Below are 24,130 nucleotides of genomic sequence, written 5' to 3' on the forward strand. Positions count from 1 at the left end.
TTTTGGATTAATGCCAGCCTTGTTTCTTTTTTCAGAATTTTTATTATCCCAAACAGAAACTCTACCCACTAATCAATAACTTCCTATTACCCCTTCTTCCCAGCCCTTGGTAACCTCTAATCTACTGTCTGTCTCTGTGAATTTGCCTATTCTAACTATTTCATAGAAGTTGAATCATAAATATGTGTCCTTTTGTGGCTAGCTTATTTTACTGGGCATACCATATATTTACACAAATAACACATACCTCCTACGTTTGTCTGTCACCCATGCCCTCCTTCCTCGAGGTATTTTCGTAAGCACACTATGCCAGTTTTTTACAGTAACATGTAAAAAATAATTGGCATAGCAGTGTTTACGAATATACCTCATGGAGGGAGGGCGTGGTTGGCAAACAAATGTATGAAGGTGCATGTTATTTGTGTCAACACATGGTAATGTTTCCAAGATGCATTCATGGTGTAGTATGTACCAGAACATCATTCTTTTTTATGGCTGAATAATATTCGTGTGTGTGTGTGTGTGTGTGTGTGTGTGTGTGCATGTCTATACAGAATTTTGTTTATTGTTTTTCAAAAGAATTGATGGACACTAGGGTAGTTTCTACCTTTTGACTCTTGTGAATAATGCTACAGTGAATATTGGTTTACAGGTTTCTGTTTGTGTTCCTGGCTTCACTTCTTTTGGGTATAGACCTACAATTGGGATTTCTGGGTATTATGGTACACAAATGGAATGCATAAACATCGATATCCAAGGTATTAGTGAGCTGAAATGGACTGGTATTGGCCATTTTGAATCAGACAATCATATGGTCTACTGTGCAAAGAATAACAATTTGAAGAGCAGTGACATTGCATTCATTGTCAAAAAGACCATTTCAAGGTCTCTCCTGAAGTACAGTGCTATCAGTTGTGGGATAATATCCATACACCTGCAAGGAAGACCAGTTGACAAGACTGTTATTCAACTTTACGCACTACGACGGCCAAAGATGAAGAAATTGAAGATTTTTACCAACCTGTGCAGCCTGAAATGCATGTACTTGGGATGCATTGATAATTACTGGTGATGAGAAGGCAAAAATTGGAAACAAGGAAGAAGGATCAGTAATTGGAAAATATGGCTTTGGTGATAGAAACGATGCTGGAGATCATATGATAGAATTTTGCAAGACCAATGACTTCAATGCAAATACTGTTTTTCACCAATATAAACGGTGACTATACATGTCGACCTCACAAGATGGAACACACAGGAATCAAATCGACTATATCTGTGGAAGGAGATGATGGAGAAGCTCAAAACCATCAGTAAGAAGAAGGCGAGGGGCCGACTGCAGAACAGACCATATGTTGCTCATTCGCAAGTTTAGGTTGAAACTGAATAAAATTAGAACAAGTCCATGAGAGCCAAAGTACGACCATGAGTAGATCCCACCTGAATTTAGAGACCATCTCAAGAATACATTTGACGCATTGAACATTAATGACTGAAGACCAGATGAGTTATGGAATGACATCAAGGGCATCATACATGAAGGAAGCAAGAGGTCATAAAAAGACAGGAAAGGAAGAAAAGACCAAAATGAATGTCAGAAGAGACTCTGAAACTTGCTCTTGAACATTGAGTAGCTAAAGCAAAAGGAAAAAATGATGAAGTAAAAGAGCTAAATAGAGATTTCAAAAGGTGTCTCAAGTGGACAAAATAAAGATTATAATACCATGGGCAAAGACCTGGAGATAGAAAACTAAAAGGGAAGAACACATTCAGTGTTACTCAAGCTGAAAGAACTGAAGACAAAATTCAAGCCTTGAGTTGGAATATTGAAGGATTCTATGGGGAAAATATTAAATGACGTAGGAAGCATCAAAGGAGGATGGAAGGTATACACAGAGCCACTATACCAAAAAGAATTGGTTGATGCTCAACCATTTCAGGAGGTGGCATATGGTCAGGAATTGATAGTACTGAAGGAAGAAGTCCACGTTTCACTGAAAGCATTGGTGAAAAACAGGAATTGACAGAATACCAGTTGAGATGTTTCAACAAATGGATGTAACGCTGGACGTACTCACTTGTTTATGCCAAGAAATTGAAAGACGGTTACCTGGCCAACTGACTGGAAAAGATCCGTATTTATGCCTATTCCCAAGAAACGTTATCCCACTGGATGCAGAAATTATCGAACAATATCACATGCAAATAAAATTTTGCTGAAGATAATTCAAAAGTGACTGCAGCAGTATATCAACAGGGGACTGCCAGAAATTCAAGCTGGATTCAGACGCGGAACCAGGGATACCTTTGGGATTTCAGATGGGTCCTAACTGAAAGCAGAGGCTATCAGAAAGATGTTTACCTCTGTCTTATTGACTATGCAAAGGCATTTGACTGTGTGGATCATAACAAATTATGAATAACTTTGGGAAAAATGGAAGTTCCAGAACTTAATTGTGCTCATGAGGAACCTCTACATAGATCAAGAGGCAATCGTTTGAACAGAAAAAAGGGGATACTTCATGATTTAAAGTCAGTAAAGGTGTGTGTCAGGGTTGTATTCTTTCACCATACCTATTCAATCTGTATGCTAAACAAATAATCTGAGAAGCTGGAGTATATGAAGAAGAACAGGGCATCAGGACTGGAGGAAGACTCAATAACAACCTATGTTACGCTGATGAAAGAAAGTCGTTTGCTGAAAGTGAAGAGGACTTGAAGCACTTGCAAATGAAGATCAAGGACCACAGCCTTCAGTATGGATTACACCTTAACATAAAGAAAACAGAATCCTCACAACTGGGCCAATGAGTAACATCATGATAAAAAGAGAAAAGATTGAAGTTGTCGGAAAAAAAAAAAAAACCAAAACCAAACCCATTGCTGTCAAGTCAGTCCTGACTCATAGTGACTATAAAGGACGAGGTAGAACTGCCCCATAGGGTTTCCAAAGAATACCTGGTGGCTTCAAACTGCTCACCTTTTGGTTAGCAGCCATAGCTCTTAACCAGTATGCCACCAGGGTTTCCGAAGTTGTCAAGGATTTCATCTTACTTGGATTCATAATCAACACCCATGGAAGCAGTTAAGAAATTAAATGAGGTGGGGCAAGATGGTGGAGCATTCAGACATCTTCTGTGGTCCCTCTTACAACTAAAACTGAAAAAACAAGTGAATCGATTATATATGACAGGCTAGGAGCCCTGGACATCAAAAGCAAAGCTGAGGAATCAGTCTGAGTGGCAGGGGGAGGGAGGAATGGTTGAGAAGCAGCGAGGAGTTAACAGACCTGACGCGGTGGGAACTGGCACCCCACAGGCTGATTCCACTGGTGAGAGCGCAGTAAGGCAAGCAGTGGCGTTTGAGACGTGTTTTCCACATTGGGAGAGAACATGCAGCAGAGAGTCTGCTCAACCCTCTAGAACAAGCGAGAAGCAGCCCTCAACAGGCAAAAGATCAGTACCTGCATTTAACCTACTGCATGAATCCAAAAATACTGCTTCGTGAAAAAGCTCTCTCCCACTTACCTGCTCCCTTTCCGCTCTGCACTAGGTCTCAGCCGGCTGCATCCCCTGGGATGGAAGAAGGACCCTGTGTTCACTCTGAGCCATTTTTCTGGACCAGGAGGTGGAACAAATTAACAAACGGAAAAAATAATCTACCGGCCCCTCCAAGCTGGGAACTGAGGGCAGAGACAGCTCCTTTGCTTAGGCATAGGCATAAAGGTTCCACAGATTTTGAATGCCTTTCACCCCAGTATAGACCTGTGTAGGCCCATTTCAACAACATAGGCCTTCGTGAGCATGGTACAACTGGGTGCATATCTGAAGTCTAGCTTCAGCTGTCTCACCTACATGGTGGAGAGGCAGGTTTGTGACATTTGACACTGCTCTGCCTATTAAACAGGGTCCTCATCTACCAACATCAGGGGCCTGAGAACTGGCGGCTCCACTAATGACACCTAGCCACTTGTGACAGGGGTCCAAAAATAAGTGGTGCCTCCCAGTCCTTATAGCCAACAGCATTGGGTGCCCATAGTCTGGCTGCAAAACCCACCCACTTATGCACCCTAGGCAACAGGGACACACTTTCCTCATAGATACTTAGAGGCAGTTTTTAGCCCCCTGCCTTGCTCAGTGCGAGACCCCCTACTGCATCCAGATACCTGTGCCTACACCAATCACCCCTGTTCATCTAGGACTGTAGACAAGAGTCTGCACCACACACATTTGGTGACTGACTACCTGGACACCTGAACTGAATCCATACAAGAAAAGTAAAGGGACTGCTGGGCTCACATATGTAGTAACAGCTCTAACCACCTGGTAACAGGACGTTAGAACTTCAAAAGTGCCAATAATCAAATTAGCTCACTCAGGCAGGCTATTTGGGCATATCAAAACAAAACAAGAAGTGAGGACAGAGTAACCAAACATAAAATAAGTAAATATAATAACTTACTGATGGCTCAGAGACAACAGTCAATATCAAATCACATAAAAAGGCAGACCATTATGGCTTCAGCAAACTCCCAAAACACAGAATCAAGAAATATTACAGATGAAGAGAACTTCCTGAAATTACCTGAGGTAATATACAGAAGATTAACATACAGAACTCTTGAAGAGATCTGAAAGGAGGCCAGGTAAAGTACAGAACAAGCCAAGCAGCACACAGACAAAGCTTTAGAGAAACTTAAGAGATTAGACAAGAGCATAATAACAAATTAATTAGGCTGCAAGAATTCATAGAGAGACAGCAAACAAATTCAGAAGAGTAACAATAAAATTTCAGAATTAGACAATTCAATAGAAAGTCATAAGAGCAGAATTGAGGCAATGGAAGTCAGAATTAGTACGACTGGAGATAAAGCACTTGACACTAACATATTTGAGGAAAAATCAGATAAAAGAATTAAAAAAAATGAAGAAACCCTAAGAATTATGTGGGACTGTATCAAGAGGAAAGACTTACGAGTGATTGGAGTGTCAGAACAGGGAAGATAACAGAAAATACAGAGAAAATTGTTGAAGATTTGTTGGCAGAAAACTTCCCTGGTATCATGAAAGAAGGGAAGATATCTATCCAAGATGCTCATTGAACACCACACAAGGTAGATCCCAAAAGAAAGTCACAAGGACATATTATAATCAAACTTGCTAAAACCAGTGATAAAGAGAGAATTTTAAGAGCAGCTAGTGATAAACAAAAAGCCACCTACAAAGGAGAGTCAATAGGACTAAGCTCAGACTACTTAGCAGAAACCATGCAGGCAAGAAGGCAGTGGGATGACATATATAAAGCCTTGAAGGAAAAAAATTGCCAGACAAGAATTATATATCTAGGAAAACTCTCTCTCAAATATGATGGTGAAATTAGGACATTTCCAGACAAACAGAAGTTTAGGGAATTTGCAAAAACCAAGCCAAAATTACAAGAAATATTAAAGGGAGTCCTCTGGTTAGAAAGTAACATCAGATAACAACCCAAAATTAGAACACAGGACAGAGCAACCAGATATCAACCCAGATAGGGAAATCACAAAAGTAAAGCTAAAGCATTCAAAACAGGGAAACAGAGACATTATTGTGTAAAAGATGACAGCATTAAAACAAAAAAGAGGAACAAAAAATGTAGTTATAGATCTTTCCTGTGGAGAAGAAGTCAAGGCAGTAAAAGAAATAAAAGATTGTTTTAAACTTCGGAAAATAGGGGTAAATACTAAGATAATCACAAAGGAAACTAACAATCCTGCCCATCAAAATAAAAAAAAAAGAAAAACATAAAGACTCAGCAAATACAAAATAAACAACAATGACAAAGAGGAAAAGAAAATATATAAAAACAGAAAAGTAAGTGGAACAAAGAAACTGTCAACAACATACAAAAAAAGACATCAAAATGATAGCATTAAACTCATCAATAATTACGTTGACTGTAAATGGATTAAATGCACCAATAAAGAGGCAGAATGGATAAAAAACCATGATCCATCTAAATGCTGCCTACAAGGGACACAAATTAGACTTAAAGACACAAACTAAAATGTAAAGGATGGAAAAAAATATATCAAGCAGATAACAATCAAAAAAAAAGCAGGAGCGCCAATATTAATTTCTGACAAAATAGACTTTAAAGTTAAATCCACCACAAAGGAAAAGGAAAGACACTATATAATCATTAAAGGGTCAATACACCCGGAGGACATAAACTAATGAATATTTATACACCCAACGACAGGGCTCCAAAATACATAAAACAAACTGTATCAGCATTGAAAAGAGAGATAGACAGCTCCACAGTAATAGTAGAAGACTTCAACACACCACTTTCAGTGAAGGACAGAACACCCAGAAAGAAGCTCAATAAAGACAGAGGAGATCTAAATGCCAAAACCAACCAACTTGACCTCATAGACATATACAGAACACCCCACCCAACAGCAGCCAAGTATACTTTCTTTTCCGGTGTACTTGGAACATTCTCCAGAACAGACCACATATTAGGCCATAAAGCAAGCCTTAACAGAATCCAAAACATCAAAATATTACAAAGCATCTTTTCTGACCATAAAGCCATAAAAGTAGAAATCAACAGCAGAAAAAACAAGGGGAAAAAAATCAAACACATGGAAACTGAACAACACCTTGCTCAAAAACCACTGGGTTGTAGAAGAAATTAAAGGTGGAATAAAGACATTCATAGATTCAAATGAGAGTGAAAATACATCCTACCAGAACCTTTGGGACACAACAAAAGCAGTGCTCAGAGGTCAATTTATAGCAATAAACGGACACACCCAAAAAGAAGGGCCGAAATCAAAGAATTAACCCTACAACTTGCACAAATAGAGGACAGCAAAAGAAGCCCTTGAGCACCAGAAGAAAGCAAATAATAAAAATTAGAGCAGAATTAAATGAAATAGAAAAACAATCAAAAGAGTTAATAAGACGAAAAGCTGGTTCTTTGAAAACATCAGTAGAGAAACCCTTGGCCAAACTGACAAAAGAGAAACAGAAGAGTAAGCAAATAGCCCGAGTAAGAAATGAGATGGGCAATATCACAACAGACTCAACTGGAATTAAAAGAATTATAACAGAACACTATGAAACACTGTACTCTAACAAATTGAAATCCTAGAGGAAATGGACAAATTTCTAGAAACACACTACTTACCTAAACTAACACAAACAGAGGTAGAACAACTAAATAAACCTATAGCAAAAGAAGAGATTTAACAGGTAATTAAAAAACTCCCAACAACAACAACAAAAAGCCTTGGCCTTGACAGCTTCACTAGAGGATTCTACCAAACCTTCAGAGAAGAGTTAACACCACTACTACCAAAGGTATTTTAGAGTGTAGAAAAGGAAGGAATACCCCCAAACTCATTCTATGAAGCCAGCATATCCCTGATACCAAAACCAGGTAAAGGCACCACAAAAAAAAAAAAAAGAAAAGAAAATTACAGACCAATATCCCTCATGAACTTAGATACAAATATCCTCAACAAAATTCTAACCAATAGTATTCAACAACAATCAAAAAAATAATTCACCATGACCAAGTAGGATTCATACCATGTATGCAGGGATGGGGTCAACATTAGAAAAACAGTCAGTGTAATCAGTCACATAAATAAAACAAAAGATAAGAACCCCATGATCTTGGCAATTGATTCAAAAAGGCATTTTACAAAGTGCAACATCCATTCATGATAAAAACTCACAGCAAAATAGAAGTAGACGGGCAGTTCTTCAACATAATGAAGGGCATTTATAACAAAGCCAACAGCCAACGTCATCCTAAATGGAGAGAGACTGAAAGCATTCCCCTTGAAAACAGGAACCAGACAAAGATGCCCTTTATCACCATTTTTATTCAACATTGTGCTGGAGGTCCTAGCCAGAGCAATTAGGCTAGAAAAAGAAAGAAAGGACATCCAAATTGGTAAGGAGGAAGTAAAAGTATCTCTATTTGCAGATGATATGGTCTTAAACACAAAAAACCCTAAAGAATCCACAAGAAAACTACTGAAACTAATAGAAGAGTTCAGCAGAGTATCGTGATACAAGATAAACATACGAAAATCAGTTGGATTCCTTTACACCAACAAAGAGAATGTCGAAGAGGAAACCACCAAATCAATACCATTTACAGTAGCCCCCAGGAGGATAAAATACTTAGGAATAAATCTAACCAGAGACGTAAAAGACCTGTACAAAGAAAACTACGTGACACTACTGCAAGAAGCCAAAAGAGACCTACACAGTGGAAAAACATACCTTGCTTATGGGTAGGAAGACTCAACATTGTGAAAATGTCTATTATACCCTAAGCGATCTATAGATACAGTACAATCCCCATTTGAATTTCAATGACATTTTTTAATAAGATGGAGAAACAAATCACCAACTTCATATGGAAAGGGAAGAGGGCCCAGATAAGTAAAGCATTACTAAAAAGGAAGAACGAAGTAGGATGCCTCACACTACCTGATTTTAGAACCTGTTATACTGTTGCAGTAGTCAAAACAGCATCATAACAAATACATAGACCAGTGGAACAGAATTGAGAGTCCAGATGTAAATTCATCCACCTATGAGCAGCTGACATTTGAACAAGGCCCAAAGTCCATTAAACGGGGAAAAGACAGTCTCTTTTAACAAATGGTGCTGTCATAACTGGATAAGACCCATATCTCATAGCATGCAGAAAAACTAACTCAAAATGGATCAAAGACCTAAATATAAAATCTAAAATGAAAAAGATCATGGAAGAAAAAATAGGGACAACACTAGGAGCCCTAATACATGGCATAAATGGTGTACAAAACATTAGTGACAGTGCACAGACACCAGAAGAGAAACTAGATAACTGGGAGATCTTAAAAATCAAACACTTATCCTCATCCAAAGACTTCACCGAAAGAGTAACAACGCAACCTACAGACTGGGAAAAAGTTATTGGTTACGACAAATCCGATCAGCGTCTGATCTGTAAAATCTACAATATACTACAAAACCTCAACAAAAAGACAAATAACCCAATTAAAAAATGAGCAAAGAATATAAACAGGAACTTCACCAAAGAAGACACTCAGGCGGCTAACATACATGAGGAAATGCTCACGATCATAAGCTATTAAAGAGAAACGCAAATCAAAACCACAATGAGATACCGTCTCACCACAGCAAAGTTAGCATTAATCAAAAAAAAACACAAAATAATAAATGTTGGACAGGTTGTGGAGAGACTGGAGCACTTATACACTGCTGGTTGTTGTTGTTAGGTGCCGTCGAGTCGGTTCCGACTCATCGCAACCCTACGCACAACAGAATGAAACACTGCCCGGTCCTGCACTATCCTCACAATTGTTGTTATGCTTGAGCTCATTGTTGCAGCCATGGTGTCAGTCCACCTCATTAAGGGTCTTCCTCTTTTCCGCTGACTCTTTACTCTGCCAAGCATGGTGTCCTCCTCCAGGGACTGATCCCTCCTGACAACATGTCCAAAGTATGTAAGACTCACTCTTGCCATCCTTGCCTCTAAGGAGCATTCTGGCCACACTTCTTCCAAGACAGATTTGTTCATTCTTTTGGCAGTCCATGGTATATTCAGTATCCTCCACCAACACCACAATTCAAAGGCATCAACTCTTCTTCAGTCTTCCTTATTCATTGTCCAGTTTTCACATGCATATGACGTGACTGAAAATACCACGGCTTGGATCGGGCACACCTTAGTCTTCAGGGTGACATCTTTGCTCTTCAACACTTTGAAGAGGTCTTTTGCAGCAGATTTGCCCAATGCAATGCATCTTTTGATTCTTGACTGCTGCTTCCATGGCTGTTGATTGTGGATCCAAGTAAAATTAAATCCTTGACAACTTCAATCTTTTCTCCGTTTATCATGATGTTGCTCATTGGTCCAGTTGTGAGGGTTTTTCTTTTCTTTCTGTTGAGGTGCAATCCATACTGAAGGCTGTGGTCTTTGATCTTCATTAGTAAGTGCTTCAAGTCCTCTTCACTTTCAGCAAGCAAGGTTGTGTCATCTGCATAACACAGGTTGTTAATGTGTCTTCCTCCAATCCTGATGCCCCTTTCTTCTTCATATAGTTCAGCTTCTCGTATTATTGCTTCAGCATACAAATTAAATAGGTATGGTGAAGGAATACAACCCTGACGCACACCTTTCCTGACTTTAAGCCAATCAGTATTCCCTTGTTCTGTCCGAACAGCTGCCTCTTGATCTATGTAAAGGTTCCTCATGAGCACAATTAAGTGTTCTGGAATTCCCATTCTTCGCAATGTTTTCCATAGTTTGTTATGATCCACACAGTCGAATGCATTTGCATAATCAATAAAACACAGGTAAACGTTCTTCTGGTATTCTCTGCTTTCAGCTGGGATCCATATGACATCAGCAATGATGTCCCTCGTTCCACGTCATCTTCTGAAACCAGCCTGAATTTCTGGCAGTTCCCTGTCGATATACTACTGCAGCCATTTTTGAATGATCTTCAGCAAAATTTTGCTTGCGTGTGATATTAATGATATTGTTCTATAATTTCCACATTTGGTTGGATCGCCTTTCTTGGGAATAGGCATAAATATGGATCTTTTCCAGTCAGTTGGCCAGGAACCTGTCTTCTGTGTTTCTTGGCATAGACGAGTGAACACATCCAGCGCTGCATCTGTTTGTTGAAACACCTCAGCTGATATTCCGTCAATTCCTGGAGCCTTGTTTTTCGTCAGTGCCTTCAGAGCAGCTTGGACTTCTTTCTTCAGTACCATAGGTTCCTGAGCATATGCCACCTCTTGAAATGGTTGAATATCAACTAATTCTTTTTGGTATAATGACTCTGTGTATTCCTTACATCTTCTTTTGATGCTTCCTGCATTGTTTAATATTTTCCCCATGGAATCCGTCACTGTTGTAACTCGAGTCTTGAGTTTTTTCTTCAGTTCTTTCAGTTTGAGAAATGCCGAGCGTGTTCTTCCCTTTTGGTTTTGCATCTCCAGCTCTTTGCACATGTCATTATAATACTTTGTCTTCTTGAGAAGCCCTTTGAAATCTTCTGTTCAGTTCTTTTACTTCATCAATTCTTCCTTTTGCTTTAGCTGCTTGATGCTCAAGAGCAAGTTTCAGAGTCTCCTCTGACATCCATCTTGGTCTTTTCTTTCTTTCCTGTCTTTTCAGTGACCTCTTGCTTTCTTCATGGATGATGTCCTTGATGTCATTCCACAACTCGTCTGGTCTGCATTCACTAGTGTTCAGTGCATCAAATGTATTCTTCAGATGGTCTCTAAATTCAGGTGGGATATACTCGAGGTCATACTTTGTGTCTCGTGGACTTGCTCTGATTTTCTTCAGTTTCAGCTTGAACTTGCATATGAGCAATTGATGGTCTGTTTCACAGTCGGCCCCTGGCCTTGTTCTGACTGATAATATTGAGCTTTTCCATTGTCTCTTTCCACAGATGTAGTCAATTTGATTTCTGTGTGTTCCATCTGGTGAGGTCCATGTGTATAGTCGCTGTTTATTTTGGTGAAAGAAGGTATTTGCAATGAAGAAGTCGTTGGTCTTGCAAAATTCTATCATTCGATCTCCAGCATTGTTTCTATCACCAAGGCCATATTTTCCAACTACTGATCCTTCTTCTTTGTTTCCAACTTTTGCATTCCAATCACCAGTAATTATCAATGCATCTTGATTGCATGTTCGATAAATTTCAGACTGTAGCAGCTGATAAAAATCTTCTATTTCTTCATCTTTGGCTCTAGTGGTTGGTGCGTAAATTTGAATAATAGTCGTATTAACTGGTCTTCCTTGTAGGCATATGGATATTATCCTATCACTGACAGTGTTGTACTTCAGGATAGATCTTGATATGTTCTTTTTGACGATGAATGCAACACCATTCCTCTTCAAGTTGTCATTCCCAGCAGGGTAGACTATATAATTGTCCGATTCAAAATGGCCAATACCAGTCCACTTCAGCTCACTAATGCCTAGGGTATTGATGTTTATGCTTTCCATTTCATTTTTGACGCTTTCCAATTTTCCTAGATTCATACTTTGTTCATTCCAGGTTCCGATTATTAATGGATGTTTGCAGCTGTTTCTCCTCATTTTGAGTCATGCCACATCAGCAAATGAAGGTCCCGAAAGCTTTACTCCATCCATGTCATTAAGGTCGACTCTACTTTGAGGAGGCAGCTCTTCCCCAGTCATCTTTTGAGTGCTTTCCAACCTGGGGGGCTCATCTTCCAGCACGATATCAGACAATGTTCTGCTGCTATTCATTAGGCCAATGCTTTTCAGAAGTAAACTGCCAGGTCCTTCTTCCTAGTCTGTCTTAGTCTGGAAGCTCAGCTGAAACCTGTCCTCCATGACCCTGCTGGTATCTGAATACCGGTGGCATAGCTTCCAGCATCACAGCAACACATAAGTCCCCACAGTACAACAAACTGACAGACACGTGGGGAACACTGCTGGTAGGAATGTTTAACAGTACAAACGCTTTGGAGATTGAATTGGCGCCTCCTTAAAAAGCTAGAAATAGAGTAGCACATGATCCAGCAATCCCACTCCTTCTAATATATCCTAGAGAAATAAGAGCCCTCACGTGAATAGATACATGCACAACCGTGTTCATTCTATCACTGTTTATAATAGCAAAAAAAGATTGAGACAACCAAGGTGCCCATCAACAGATGAATAGAAAAACAAATTATGGCCTTGTCACATAATGGAATAGTATGCAACTGTAAAGAACATCGTTGAATCCTTGAAACATCTCATAACTTGGAGGAATCAGGAAGACATTATGCTGAGTGAATTAGTCAGCTGCAAAAGGACAAATACTGTGTGAGACTGTTATTATAAAAACTCAAGAAAAGATTTAAACGCAGAAGAAAACATTTTTTGATGGTTACAGGGATGGGGAGGGAGAGAGAGGGGAATTCACTAATTAGATAGTAGACAAGAATTATTTTAGGTATAGGGAAGGACAACACACAGTACAGGGGAAGTCACAACTGGACTAATCCAAAAACTAAGAAATTTCCCAGATACAACCCAACACTTCAAGGGACAGAGTAACAGGGGCAGGGGTCTAGGGACCATTGTTTCAGGGGTCATCTAGGTCAATTGGCATAACAAACTATATTAAGAAAATGTTCTGCATCCCAATTTGGTGAGTGGCATCTGGGGTCTTAAAAGCTAGCAAGCGGCATTCTGAGATGCATCAGTTGGTCCCAACCCACCTGGACCAAAGGAGAGTGAAGAACACCAAAGACACAAGGAAAATATGAGCCCAAGAGACAGGGCCACATAAAGCAAAGAATCCATCAGCCTGAGACTGGAAGAAGTAGATGGTGCCTGGCTACCACCGATGACTGCCCTGACAGGGAACACAACAGAGAATCCCTTATGGAGCAGAAGAAAAGTGGGACGCAGACCTCAAATTCTAGTAAAGAGACCAGACTTAATTGTCTGACTGAGACTGGAGGGGCCTCAGAGGTCACGGCCCCTGGACTCTGCTAGCCCCAAACTAAAACTATTCCCAAAGCCAACTCTTCAGACAAAGATTAGACTGGACTATAAGATGTAAAATGATACTGGTGAGGAGTGTGCTTCTTAGGTCAGGTAGACACATGAGACTATGTGGGCAACTCCTGTCTGGAGACGAGATGAGAAGGCAGAGGGGGACAGGAGCTAGTTGAATGGACACCGGAAATGCAGGGTGGAGAAAAGGAGTGTGCTGTCACATAGTAGTGAGAGCAACTAGGGTCACAGTTTTTTGTACGAGAAACTGACTTGAATTTTGAACTTTCACTTAAAGCACAATAAAAAAGAAAAATCAGATGACGCATTGCCCTGGGCAAATCTGCTGAAAAGACCTCTTTGAAGTGTTCGAAAGCAAGATGTCACTTTAACGACTAAGGTACCCCTAACCCAAGCCATGGTGTTTTTAGTTGCCTCGTATGTGTGTGAAACTGAATGATGAATACGGAATACCAAAGAAGAATTGACGCCTTGTCAATTTTAGTGCTGGAGAAGAATATTGAATATACCATGGGCTGCCAGAAGAACGAACAATTCTGTCTTGGAAGAAATACAACCAGAATGCTCCTTAGAAGCAAAGATGGCAAGACTATGTCTCACATACTTTGGATATGTTATCAGGAGGGATCAGTCCCTGGAGAAGGACATCATGGTTGGCAAAGTAGAGGATCAGCAAAACAGAGGAAGACCCTCCACCAGATGGATTGACACAGTGGGTTAAAGCATAACAATGATTATGAGAATGGCACCAGACTGGGCAGCGTTTCATTCTTTTGTACTTGGGGTAGCTATGAGTCTGAACCAACTTGATGGCACCTAACAACACCATGGTAGTACTATGTTCAGGTCTTTGAGGAACCACCAAACAGTTTTTGCAGAGTGGCTGTACCATTTTACATTTTCACCAGTGATGAATGAGGGTTCCATTTTCTTCACAACCCTGCCAACACCTGTTGTTTTCTTTTTTGTTGTTGTTTGTTTGTTTGTTTTAATCATTGTTGTTAGGTGCTGTCGAGTCAGTTCCAACTCATTGCAACCCTATGTACAACAGAACGAAACACTGCCCGGTTCTGTGCCATGCCCTCAATTTTTGTTATGCTCGAGCCCATTGTTGCTGCCAACGTGCCAGTCCATTTTGTTGAGGGTCTTCCTCTTTTTCACTGACCCTCTGCTTTACCAAGCATGATGTCCTTCTCCAAAGATTGATCTCTCCTGACAACACATCCAAGATATGTAAAAGACGTAGTTTCTCCATCCTTGTTCCTAAGGAGCATTCCGGTTGTACTTCCTCCAAGACAGATTTGTTCGTTCCTTTGGCAGTCCATGGTATATTCAATATTCTTCGCCAACACCATAATTCAAAGGCGTCAGTTCTTCTTCTGTCTTCCTTATTTATTGTCCAGCTTTCACATGCATAGAATGCAATTGAAAATACTATGGCTTGGGTCAGGTGCACCTTAGTCTTCAATGCGACATCTTTTTTTTTAAACCCTTTAAAGAGGTCTTTTGCAGCAAATTTGCCCAATACAATGTGTCTTTTGATTTCTTGACTGCCGCTTCCCTGAGTGTTGATGGTGGATCCAAATAAAATTAAGTCCTTGACAACTTCAATCTTTTCTCCATTTATCACAATGTTGCTTGTTAGTCCAGTTGAGAGGATTTTTGTTTTCTTTATGTTGAGGTGTAATCCCTACTGAAGGGTGTGGTCTTTTATCTCATCAACAAGTGCTTCAAGTCCTCTTTACTTTCAGCAGGCAAGGTTGTGTCACCTGCATAATGCGGGTTATTAATGAGTTTAAGTAGATCCAAAGGCATTAAAGGTTCAGGACTTAAGAAATCATATCGAAATTTTGTTTCTGTTGTCATTACAGCTTAAATTTTTTAAAATTTTATTTGCAAAAGAAGCCTGGGTACAAAGAGAGCTAAACTAGGCTGTAAGTTTGCCATGATTTGATGATGCCAGAAGGAGAAGTTATACATTGGAAAATATTTTCATAGTACAAACTCAGACCTTTCAGAAACCACAGGTTAATTAGTAGTATCTTATGCTATCTTTCAAAAATGTGAATTTCAAATTTTTCACTTAAATTCCTATTTAGTATTCTTAACTATATTCTGGCAAAGTCTTTGACTCCCTGTAATGCTCACTTTGCTGATATTTTCCTAGACGGATATGTCTCTATTCTCTGGGAATATAACTCAGGTTGGAAGTCCTGTTGGAAGTGCAATGAACCTTATTCCTGAAGATGGCCTTCCTCCCATTCTCATCTCTACTGGTGTAAAAGGAGGTATGTAGACTTACATATTTAAACAATGTTAGTTATATATGCCAAATGTTACATTTTAATTAAGGGACAGAGACAGGATTTAAACAATAACCACCATTCTCTCCAAAAAGAAAAGCAGCTACTCCAGTTGCCATGAAAACATCTGTTGCCATTACTGATTGTTTTAGAGTAGGCTTTAATGTTTTTATATTATAATGTCATTTTCATTGTTTGGAAGGATGTATTATTATTTTTAACTATAATATAAATGTAGTTTATTGGAAGCTTTTTTTTTTTAATATTTCAAAACACATCATACTCTGAGAGTTGCTTATGGTTCTAGGATTGACTCACCCTGGTATACTCCCTACATTAATTTAACTTTTTTTTCTTAAGTATAATACACCCACTGCTCACTTATTGACATGATTAAGGTTCCAAAGACCAGGATGTTATCCAAAAATTGGCATTACTTGAAAACGGAGGATGGACACATCAGATCACGAAATGGAGGATGACTACATCATTACATAATGGCCAAATTACATCATTACATAGCTGCCAAATTATATCATTACATAATTGCCAAATTATGCCATTACTTATGTGCCAAATTACATCATTATGTAACTGCCAAACCTCTGAGAATCATGACCTAGCCAAATTGACAAATAACTTTAACCATCACTGTCAGTGTTACTCTTGCCTCACGTCTCGGCGTTCATCACTGCCAGACGTACATTGTGAATTTACAAAATAGTCAAATAATAGATTTTTTACTGTTGCCGTAAATGCAAAATGTCAGATAACGAGGTAGTCGATAAGTGAGGAGTAGATGTATACATTCAGAAAGGCACATGTATAATAAGTGGAGAGCACTGAACTTAAATAGGAATTTTACTGTTAAGCAGATATTTTAAGGAGTCCTGGTAAGAAGTAAAAACATTATCCGATCAAAAAAGAGTGCTTAACTTTTTGTGAAAGTTCATTATTGATATATCTGGGCCAGCATCCAGTCAGTACATTTTCAGGAGATGCTTTATTACTAATCTGTCTTCACTTTTGTACTAGTCTTTTACCTAATCTCCTTGCCTTCAGTCTTTCTCTCTTTAATTTATCCTTCACACTGTTGGCAATTATCTTTTTAAGCATAGATTTTGTCATATATTATTATTCTTAGAAATATATGGATTCCCAATACCTTCAGTATAAATGACTTACCTTGGCATATAAGGTTCTTCACAAGCTAGTCTCAACTTTTCTTTCTAAGTTTATTTTCAGGTTGTATTATATTGTATTATGTTAATATAATACCCAAACAGCTTACAGGCATACTACAGATTGTTTGCTTTTTTCTAAACATTTGCTTTTCGTTCTTCCATGCCTTTTCTTTTGCTGTGGGGTAGTGGAAAGAAAATGGGCTTTAGAGTCAGACAAACATGAGTTTTTAAATCCCAGTACTGCTCCATTCTAGCTGTTATCCAGTGGGCAAATCATTTATCCTCTCTGCATTTATGTTCATAGCAAGAAAGTATCTGGTGCATAGTAGCATGAAATTAATACTTTCCTTTCCTCTGCATGAAATACCCTTCTAAACTCTAAACTCCGTGAAGAACTCCTCAGCCTTTGAAAATCCAGCTTAATGGATAATTCTTCTCTGAATACTTACTTAGGCTGACTGTACAACCATGTTTTGCTTCCTCATCTCTGTTGTAATAGCATTTCTTATAGATTGTTACTGCATTAAGACTTACTTCATAGTAATTCAGGTATTTTATAGGTGTGATTCTCATACTTAGGTCATGAGTTCCTTCAGTCTTAATTCATCTTTGTGTATTCTACTCCTGGCGTGGTGCTGGACTCATAGTAGGCTCGCAGCAAATGTAGGCTGAATGCATTGAACTGTCAAATGGAGCTGTGTCCCAGATAGTTCTACAATGGATAAGTATAAATTTAAGTGTCCTTTTGTTTGGGAATGCATTTACTTGTTTTCCAGGACCCCTAAAAATACTCTTTTGTTAGTAAAATTGCTTAGGTTTCAAATTTTAATCATTTTTAATAAGTCTTAAATGAATAAAGAATTCATTTGGCCTACTCAATTATTAAAATAAGTCATATTTCATTCCCACAGAAGTCACACCCATTAAATCTTATTGTCATAATCTCTCCCACCAAGAAAGGAAAACTAGTTACCATTATTCACTTAATCAAACCATGAAACTTCAACGAACCCTGGTGGTGCAACAGTTAAGTGTTTGATTGCTAACTGAAAGATCGGTGGTTCGAACCCACCCAGTGACTCTGCAGGAGAAAGACCTGGTGATCTGCTCCCATAAAGATAACAGTTCTACTCTGTTACGTGGGTTGCTATGAGTTGAAGTTGCCTCAGCACCTAACAGGAACAACACTTTGTCTTCAGAAGAGTTTTGCACATTTGTATTCCAATGGGATAATTTCATTAAAAGTTTTTCAAGTCACTTAGTATTCTCTTTCCAATAAATATTTTCATTGATAGATGGTTGGACATTTTCTATTTCGTCCGAAAAATACAGGTTTTTTTTGGTCTTCATTGGTCAGTGGGAAATGGTGTTTGTTCCACTTGGCTGCCTGTTGCTTTTAGGTTTTCAATTCCTTTCCCATATCTTTAGATTCCACATGATTATTCCACATGATTTTGCCGTAGAGATGACCACCATTGTTCAGCCTGAGGTGGCTGACTATTACATACTGTGCTCCTAGGGATTAAACGAGAATGGGGTCTTTAAGTATCGCGCATGTACAGAATCCGAGGCATGATTTACCAGTGATGTTGGTGATAAATCCCTGGTTAGAGAGACAGCCCTGGTGGCACAGTGGTTAAGGGCTCAACTGCTAACCAAAAGGTCAGCAGTTCGAACCTACCAGCCACTCCTCGTAAGCCCTATGGGACAGTTTTATTTTGTCCTATAGGGTTGCTGTGAGTTAGAATGCACTAGACAGCAACGGGTTTTGGTTTTTATGATACTTTATTTTCTGGGTGCATTTTTTAAACTTTAAATTTTTAATGCCTAAAAAAAAAAATCTCAAACGGTACAAAAAAGTATGGAGTAAATGTGGGACTCCTCCCTACCTTAGCCTTTAAATCCCCTTTCCAGGGGTAGCTAGTATTCTCTTGTTATAGGTTATTTTAAATATTGGTCTTAGAACTTATAATATGTGAAATTTTGTTATGACGGACAGTAGGAGAATTTTTATTAAATAAAATGGTTGTCTTTAGATTATGTCACGTACCATTTTGGGAAGTGGGAGAGGCCTATATAAATAGGATAACCATACTGTCATCCAAGTTGGGTCACTTTTGAGAGTGAAAGGGGACACTGTTAGCATGACTTTGGGATAGCAGGCATGAAGCAGGACCTGTAAATCAATTGCTGTCTCTTTCCTATGAGTACCAGCCCATTCCGCCATTAGGTTTCTCTCTTGATTTGATGTTTTTTACTAATCTATTATATTGTTTTCTCCCCTTAGACTATGCTGTGGAAGAGAGACCATCACAGATTTCAGTAATGCAGCAATTGGAGGATGGTGGCCCTGACCCACTTGTGTTTGTTTTAAACGCAAATTTGTTGTCAATGGTTAAAATTGTAAACTGTAAGTTAGAATTTTTTTTTTAATTAAAGTGAGATAATTTCCTGACTCAAAAATAGTAAATAAAGCTTTCAAATTAATTATGCACAAGTATTTTTTATATATTGGTTTATATAAAATAATATATCCCAGAGGACAGCTTTGGAACTAACTGACTCTTTAGCCAGTGAGGTAGGTGAATGCTCCGTGGAGGAAAGCCAAGCAAAATTTGAACTGATCTAAGTTAGGTCATTCCTGAAATAGGTGTGTTAAATCACAACTCACCACCAGAATAACTGGTGGTCGGTAAATTATCCAGGAGGGTCAAACAATTACATGCTAATTAGTTAGCTAACGCATGGTAAAACTTCAGTATATCATAAGTTAAAATGAAGAAGGAACTTCTCAGTTCTGGGTGCAGATAGTTTCTTAGGTATCAGAATGAGAAAGAGGACAGTAATCTAAAATCTTGATTCCACTTTGTAATATGGTATGGGAAAATGGATGTTTTTATCCTGGGTGAGTATTAGTAGGTAGAGTTTTGGAAGGGAGGAGGAAGCTCTGAGGAACAGTCTTCCAGTTTCCACTGTATTCTTGTTTTAAGTTGACGATAGAAACCAGAAACATCTATATACCACTTACTTAGAAGTTCTACAATGATAAAATATAGGTCTCTGGTTTATTTTTAAGTCACATCCAATTATTAATGTTTGCCACCTTTCCTTCTAGACCCAGATTCAAAAATAATTTGCTCAAAATTTTAATGTACCATATCTAGTTTCCAAGTTATACTTAGAAAATATGCTTTCTTTCTAGGATCAGATTCAAAAAATAATTTGCTCAAAAATTCTATGTACCATATCTAGTTTATAAGATATACTTAGAAAAAAGCTAACCTTGGATTCCTTTTTAGAAAGAGTACATCTTAACATAGTTGGAATGGACACTTTCTGTTTAGGTACATAAATTGATATTTCTCAAAGTGAAAGAGATTTTTTAGCTTAGATGTCCATGGTGGTATCTATAATTTTATTTGAATCCTTTTTTTATTTCCTTTGATGATCCCATTGTGTTGGGGGTACAAATGATAAAAATGTCAAGAATTGAACATTATTTTTTAATAATTATGTGGCTTGTGCTATTGTGGCTCTATCTAGCCTTAAAGTGAAGGAGTGGAAGAAGTCCAGAAAAGTCATCCTTTTCACCCGTTTTTACACCACGAAGCCAAGTAAAGTCATACCGCTGATTCTCTAGAATTTTCAAACAGAAAGGACCGTAATTAAAATAGCTAGAGTCTGTCAGTCTTATAGATTAAATTTAATAATTATATATGAAAGCGTGTTTTCTTTAGGTTACAACCTAAGGCCAAAGGGATAATGTTGGGGTTTTGTGTGTGTGTGTGTATGTGTATGGTTGCTTGTGGTCTTAAATAAGTATTTCCCTTGGGAAAGTGATTTTTTTTAAATAAAGATGGCACTATATCCTTTAATCATTATAGCCTAGAATACATAGTTTCATTTTATTTTATTAATAGAATATTGTTTCTTTTAATAATTATACCTTTGAATACTAGTTAAAAGTTTTAAATGCATTTTCTTTCACTATTAAGTCTTTTATTTCCCTCCCAGTTGTTTTTCTAAGTGTTTGCTTAGAGCCAGTAGCATTGGCATGTTTTATTTTCTATGATAGTTTTTGAAGCAATGCGATGACAGTTGACAGTTGATTTATACAGACTCAGTATGATCTATATTATTCTTTACTGTTTTGCACCACAGGTTTTTGTGCCTCTTTTTTAAGAGTAAAGATTGAAAGAATGTCTTTATTTTTATATTTTTATTTCATCTCTAGATGTGAACAGAAAGTGCTGGTGTTTCACAACCAAGGGAATGCATGCAGTGGGTCAGTCTGAAATAGTCATTCTCCTACAGTGTCTACCGGATGAGAAGTGTTTGCCAAAGGACATCTTTAATCACTTTGTGCAGCTTTATCGGGATGCCCTAGCAGGTGGGAATGCTTTATGACTTAGTCTGTTTGGCTTTGCGCTATTTATAGATGGTAAAAATTTTTTTTGGACTCAGATACAAAATCCCATTAACTCCGCTGCTGTCGAGTCAGTTCCGACTCATAGTGACCCTAAGGGTTGCGGGTGGTACAGTGGTTACATGCTTGGCTGCCAGACAGAAGGTGGGCAGTGGAATCCACCAGCCACTGTGCTGTAGAAAGACCTGGTGATCTGCTTCCATAAAAATTACAGTCTTGGAAAACCTATAGGGCAATTCTGCTCTGTCCTATAAGGTCGCTATGAGGTACAAAATATTAGTCTTAAATTTGGAAGCATAGCATTGGACTTTGATAATTAGTGGCATATTAGAAATTGCCATGGTTTGAGGAAATTATAAATTTTAGTTCTTTACCTCTGGCTGTTGTTATTTTACAAAGGATGGAATAAAAGTTGTAAGAGAAGCCTTTGACCTTGGTATAAGAATATTTTCTTTTGGGTGGCTTAGGATTCATGACATTGGTACCTGTTAGAAGAAAACAACTTATTCCTTGACTATTCAGTTAATATTTATATAATCACAATGTAAGCATTCCTTGCTGATTTTTCAATTTTAAAAAATAACTAACATGGCAGACTCCATTGTGATTTCAGACTGAATTATAAATGTTATAACTGTTATGCTATAAAAGTAAAGGTATAGCGACAGAAGTTGGGGAAGACTGGGGTTACTGACGTAAAGAGATCACTGTCAAAAGTTGAGAGAGAAGGAAATGCAGTTGATCAGTTGACTCTCCTCATTCACAGTAGTTATTTGTTACAAAGTTCCCACGAACTCTGAATTTCTTAGACGTAGCTGGTAATTTTTTGCTGCTCTGCATGTCTGCAAAAGCACTGCAAATATGTTTATTGAATAGGTGATTTATGAATAATGAAGATCAACTGTATATATTTAAGTGTATTATTTGACATTACAGTTAGCCTTCCCATGATGTAACAGAGGAGTTAAGAGAGGTATAGTTAAGCTAAGTTCTCATTTATTATGATAGGAAGCCTATAAATAATACCTACGTTTGTTTTATAGTTGATAAATAGGGAAAGAGTAGTTTATATATAGGAACTAAAACAAGTGACTACTAAAGAGATTGAGAAACAAGAGTTAGAAGGGGTGGTGAGGATGGTCAAGGGATTAAAACTATTTTCATGTATTATTAGATATTATTTTATAAAAATATTAAAACAAATTATTCATACCTTCCTAATGCAATCACTTCCCTTGTGGGATTCTATCCCAAAGAAATTATCCAAAATATACACTTTTGTACATGGAAGCATTCATTGCGGCAGTATCTAAATTTAACACAGAAATTTAGAAGTAACCTAAATGTCTAGCTGTAGGTGAAAAGTTTAACTGTGTTATATTTATTAGATATATGTGTCTCTACTAGAATGTGTTTTAGCCATTAAAGGTAACATTTATGAAAAGAATGTAATAATATGGAAATGCTCTTGAAATAATAAGTACACAGCAAGATACAAAATTACATTTTAATGTGATTATAGCTCATGCATAAAAAGATTATGCCTGTACGTCTTACTTAGACTCTGTGATAATTTAGGCATAATCTTACATAAAGGCAAAGTGACACACAGGAAATGGACCACACTGTACTCTTCAGCGTTTACTGTGTCATCCAGAGCCTCCAGGCCATATAACTGGGCCTGAACTTAGTTCCAGAAATGACCTGAAACATTGTCTTTTCACTTCAATTTGAATGTATTCACATGTAAAAACTCTTAACTAGACAAATGACATTGTGTGATTGCATGTTCATGTGGGATTTGAGAGGGTATCAGGGACTAGGGCGTGGAAGGTTCATGAATAGAAGTTGGTCTTTTCCTTTGTAGACAATGGGGAACCATTAAAAGAATTTAAGAAGATAATTGACATAATCAGATTTGCATTTTAGAAAGATGACTCTAAAAGCAGTAAAAATGAATCAAAGTCTATGAGTTTGAAGGTAGGGAGACCAGTTAAGACGCTATTGCAGTGGATAAGAAAATTGGGTGTACTGAGACACTAAAATACTGCTTAAGAATAAAAAACGAACAAACTGTTAATGTACACAACAACATGGATGAATCTCATGGTTATTATGCTGAGCAAAAGAAGCCAAGCAGAGAGAAGTACATACTGCATGATCCCATTTATATTAGTCTCTGGGACAGGCAGAATGAATCTGTAGTGAAAAAAATGAGATCACTGCCTGCCTGGGGCCCAGGGGAACTTTCTGGGATGAGGTACATGTTCTATATCTTAACTGGGATAGTGGTTACATGGGTGTTTGTATTTGTCAAAACTCATTGAATCATTCACTAAAAATCTGTGGATTTTATTGCATTTAAATTCCACTTTAATAAAATAGATATTTAAAAATGCTATTATTGTAGGAATCCAGCAAGAAATTAAGAAATTGCCAGGGTTTAAATTAAGGTAATGGCAGTGAGAATAAACAGTGCTGGAGAGCTCTGAAAGACAGTGATAAGTTACATCTCAATAGGAGCCGGTAACTACTTGGATGCGGGCGAGAGGGTACAGGTAAAGTTGACTTAGATTTCTGGGTTGGGCGCCTCAGTGAGATGGGATATAGAAACGCAGCAGATTTGGCGGAGTAGTGGGAGCTGA

The 24,130-nt window shown here is 38.1% G+C and overlaps 1 protein-coding gene across 6 annotated transcripts in view; it reads left to right on the plus strand.

Moving 5' to 3' along the window:
* ZFYVE9 (zinc finger FYVE-type containing 9) overlaps positions 1–24,130 on the plus strand; it is a 230,294-nt gene that overhangs the window by 148,575 nt on the left and 57,589 nt on the right. For all 6 annotated transcript variants that reach the window (XM_023549600.2, XM_064281962.1, XM_003411082.3 and 3 more), the window contains 3 exons: positions 15,740–15,860; positions 19,347–19,469; positions 21,294–21,449. In XM_023549600.2, the coding sequence (XP_023405368.1) occupies positions 15,740–15,860; positions 19,347–19,469; positions 21,294–21,449 (400 nt within the window). The remainder of the gene's footprint in view (positions 1–15,739; positions 15,861–19,346; positions 19,470–21,293; positions 21,450–24,130) is intronic.

The sequence above is a fragment of the Loxodonta africana genome, chromosome 3 (genome assembly GCF_030014295.1).
Source record: "Loxodonta africana isolate mLoxAfr1 chromosome 3, mLoxAfr1.hap2, whole genome shotgun sequence".
NCBI lineage: Eukaryota > Metazoa > Chordata > Mammalia > Proboscidea > Elephantidae > Loxodonta > Loxodonta africana.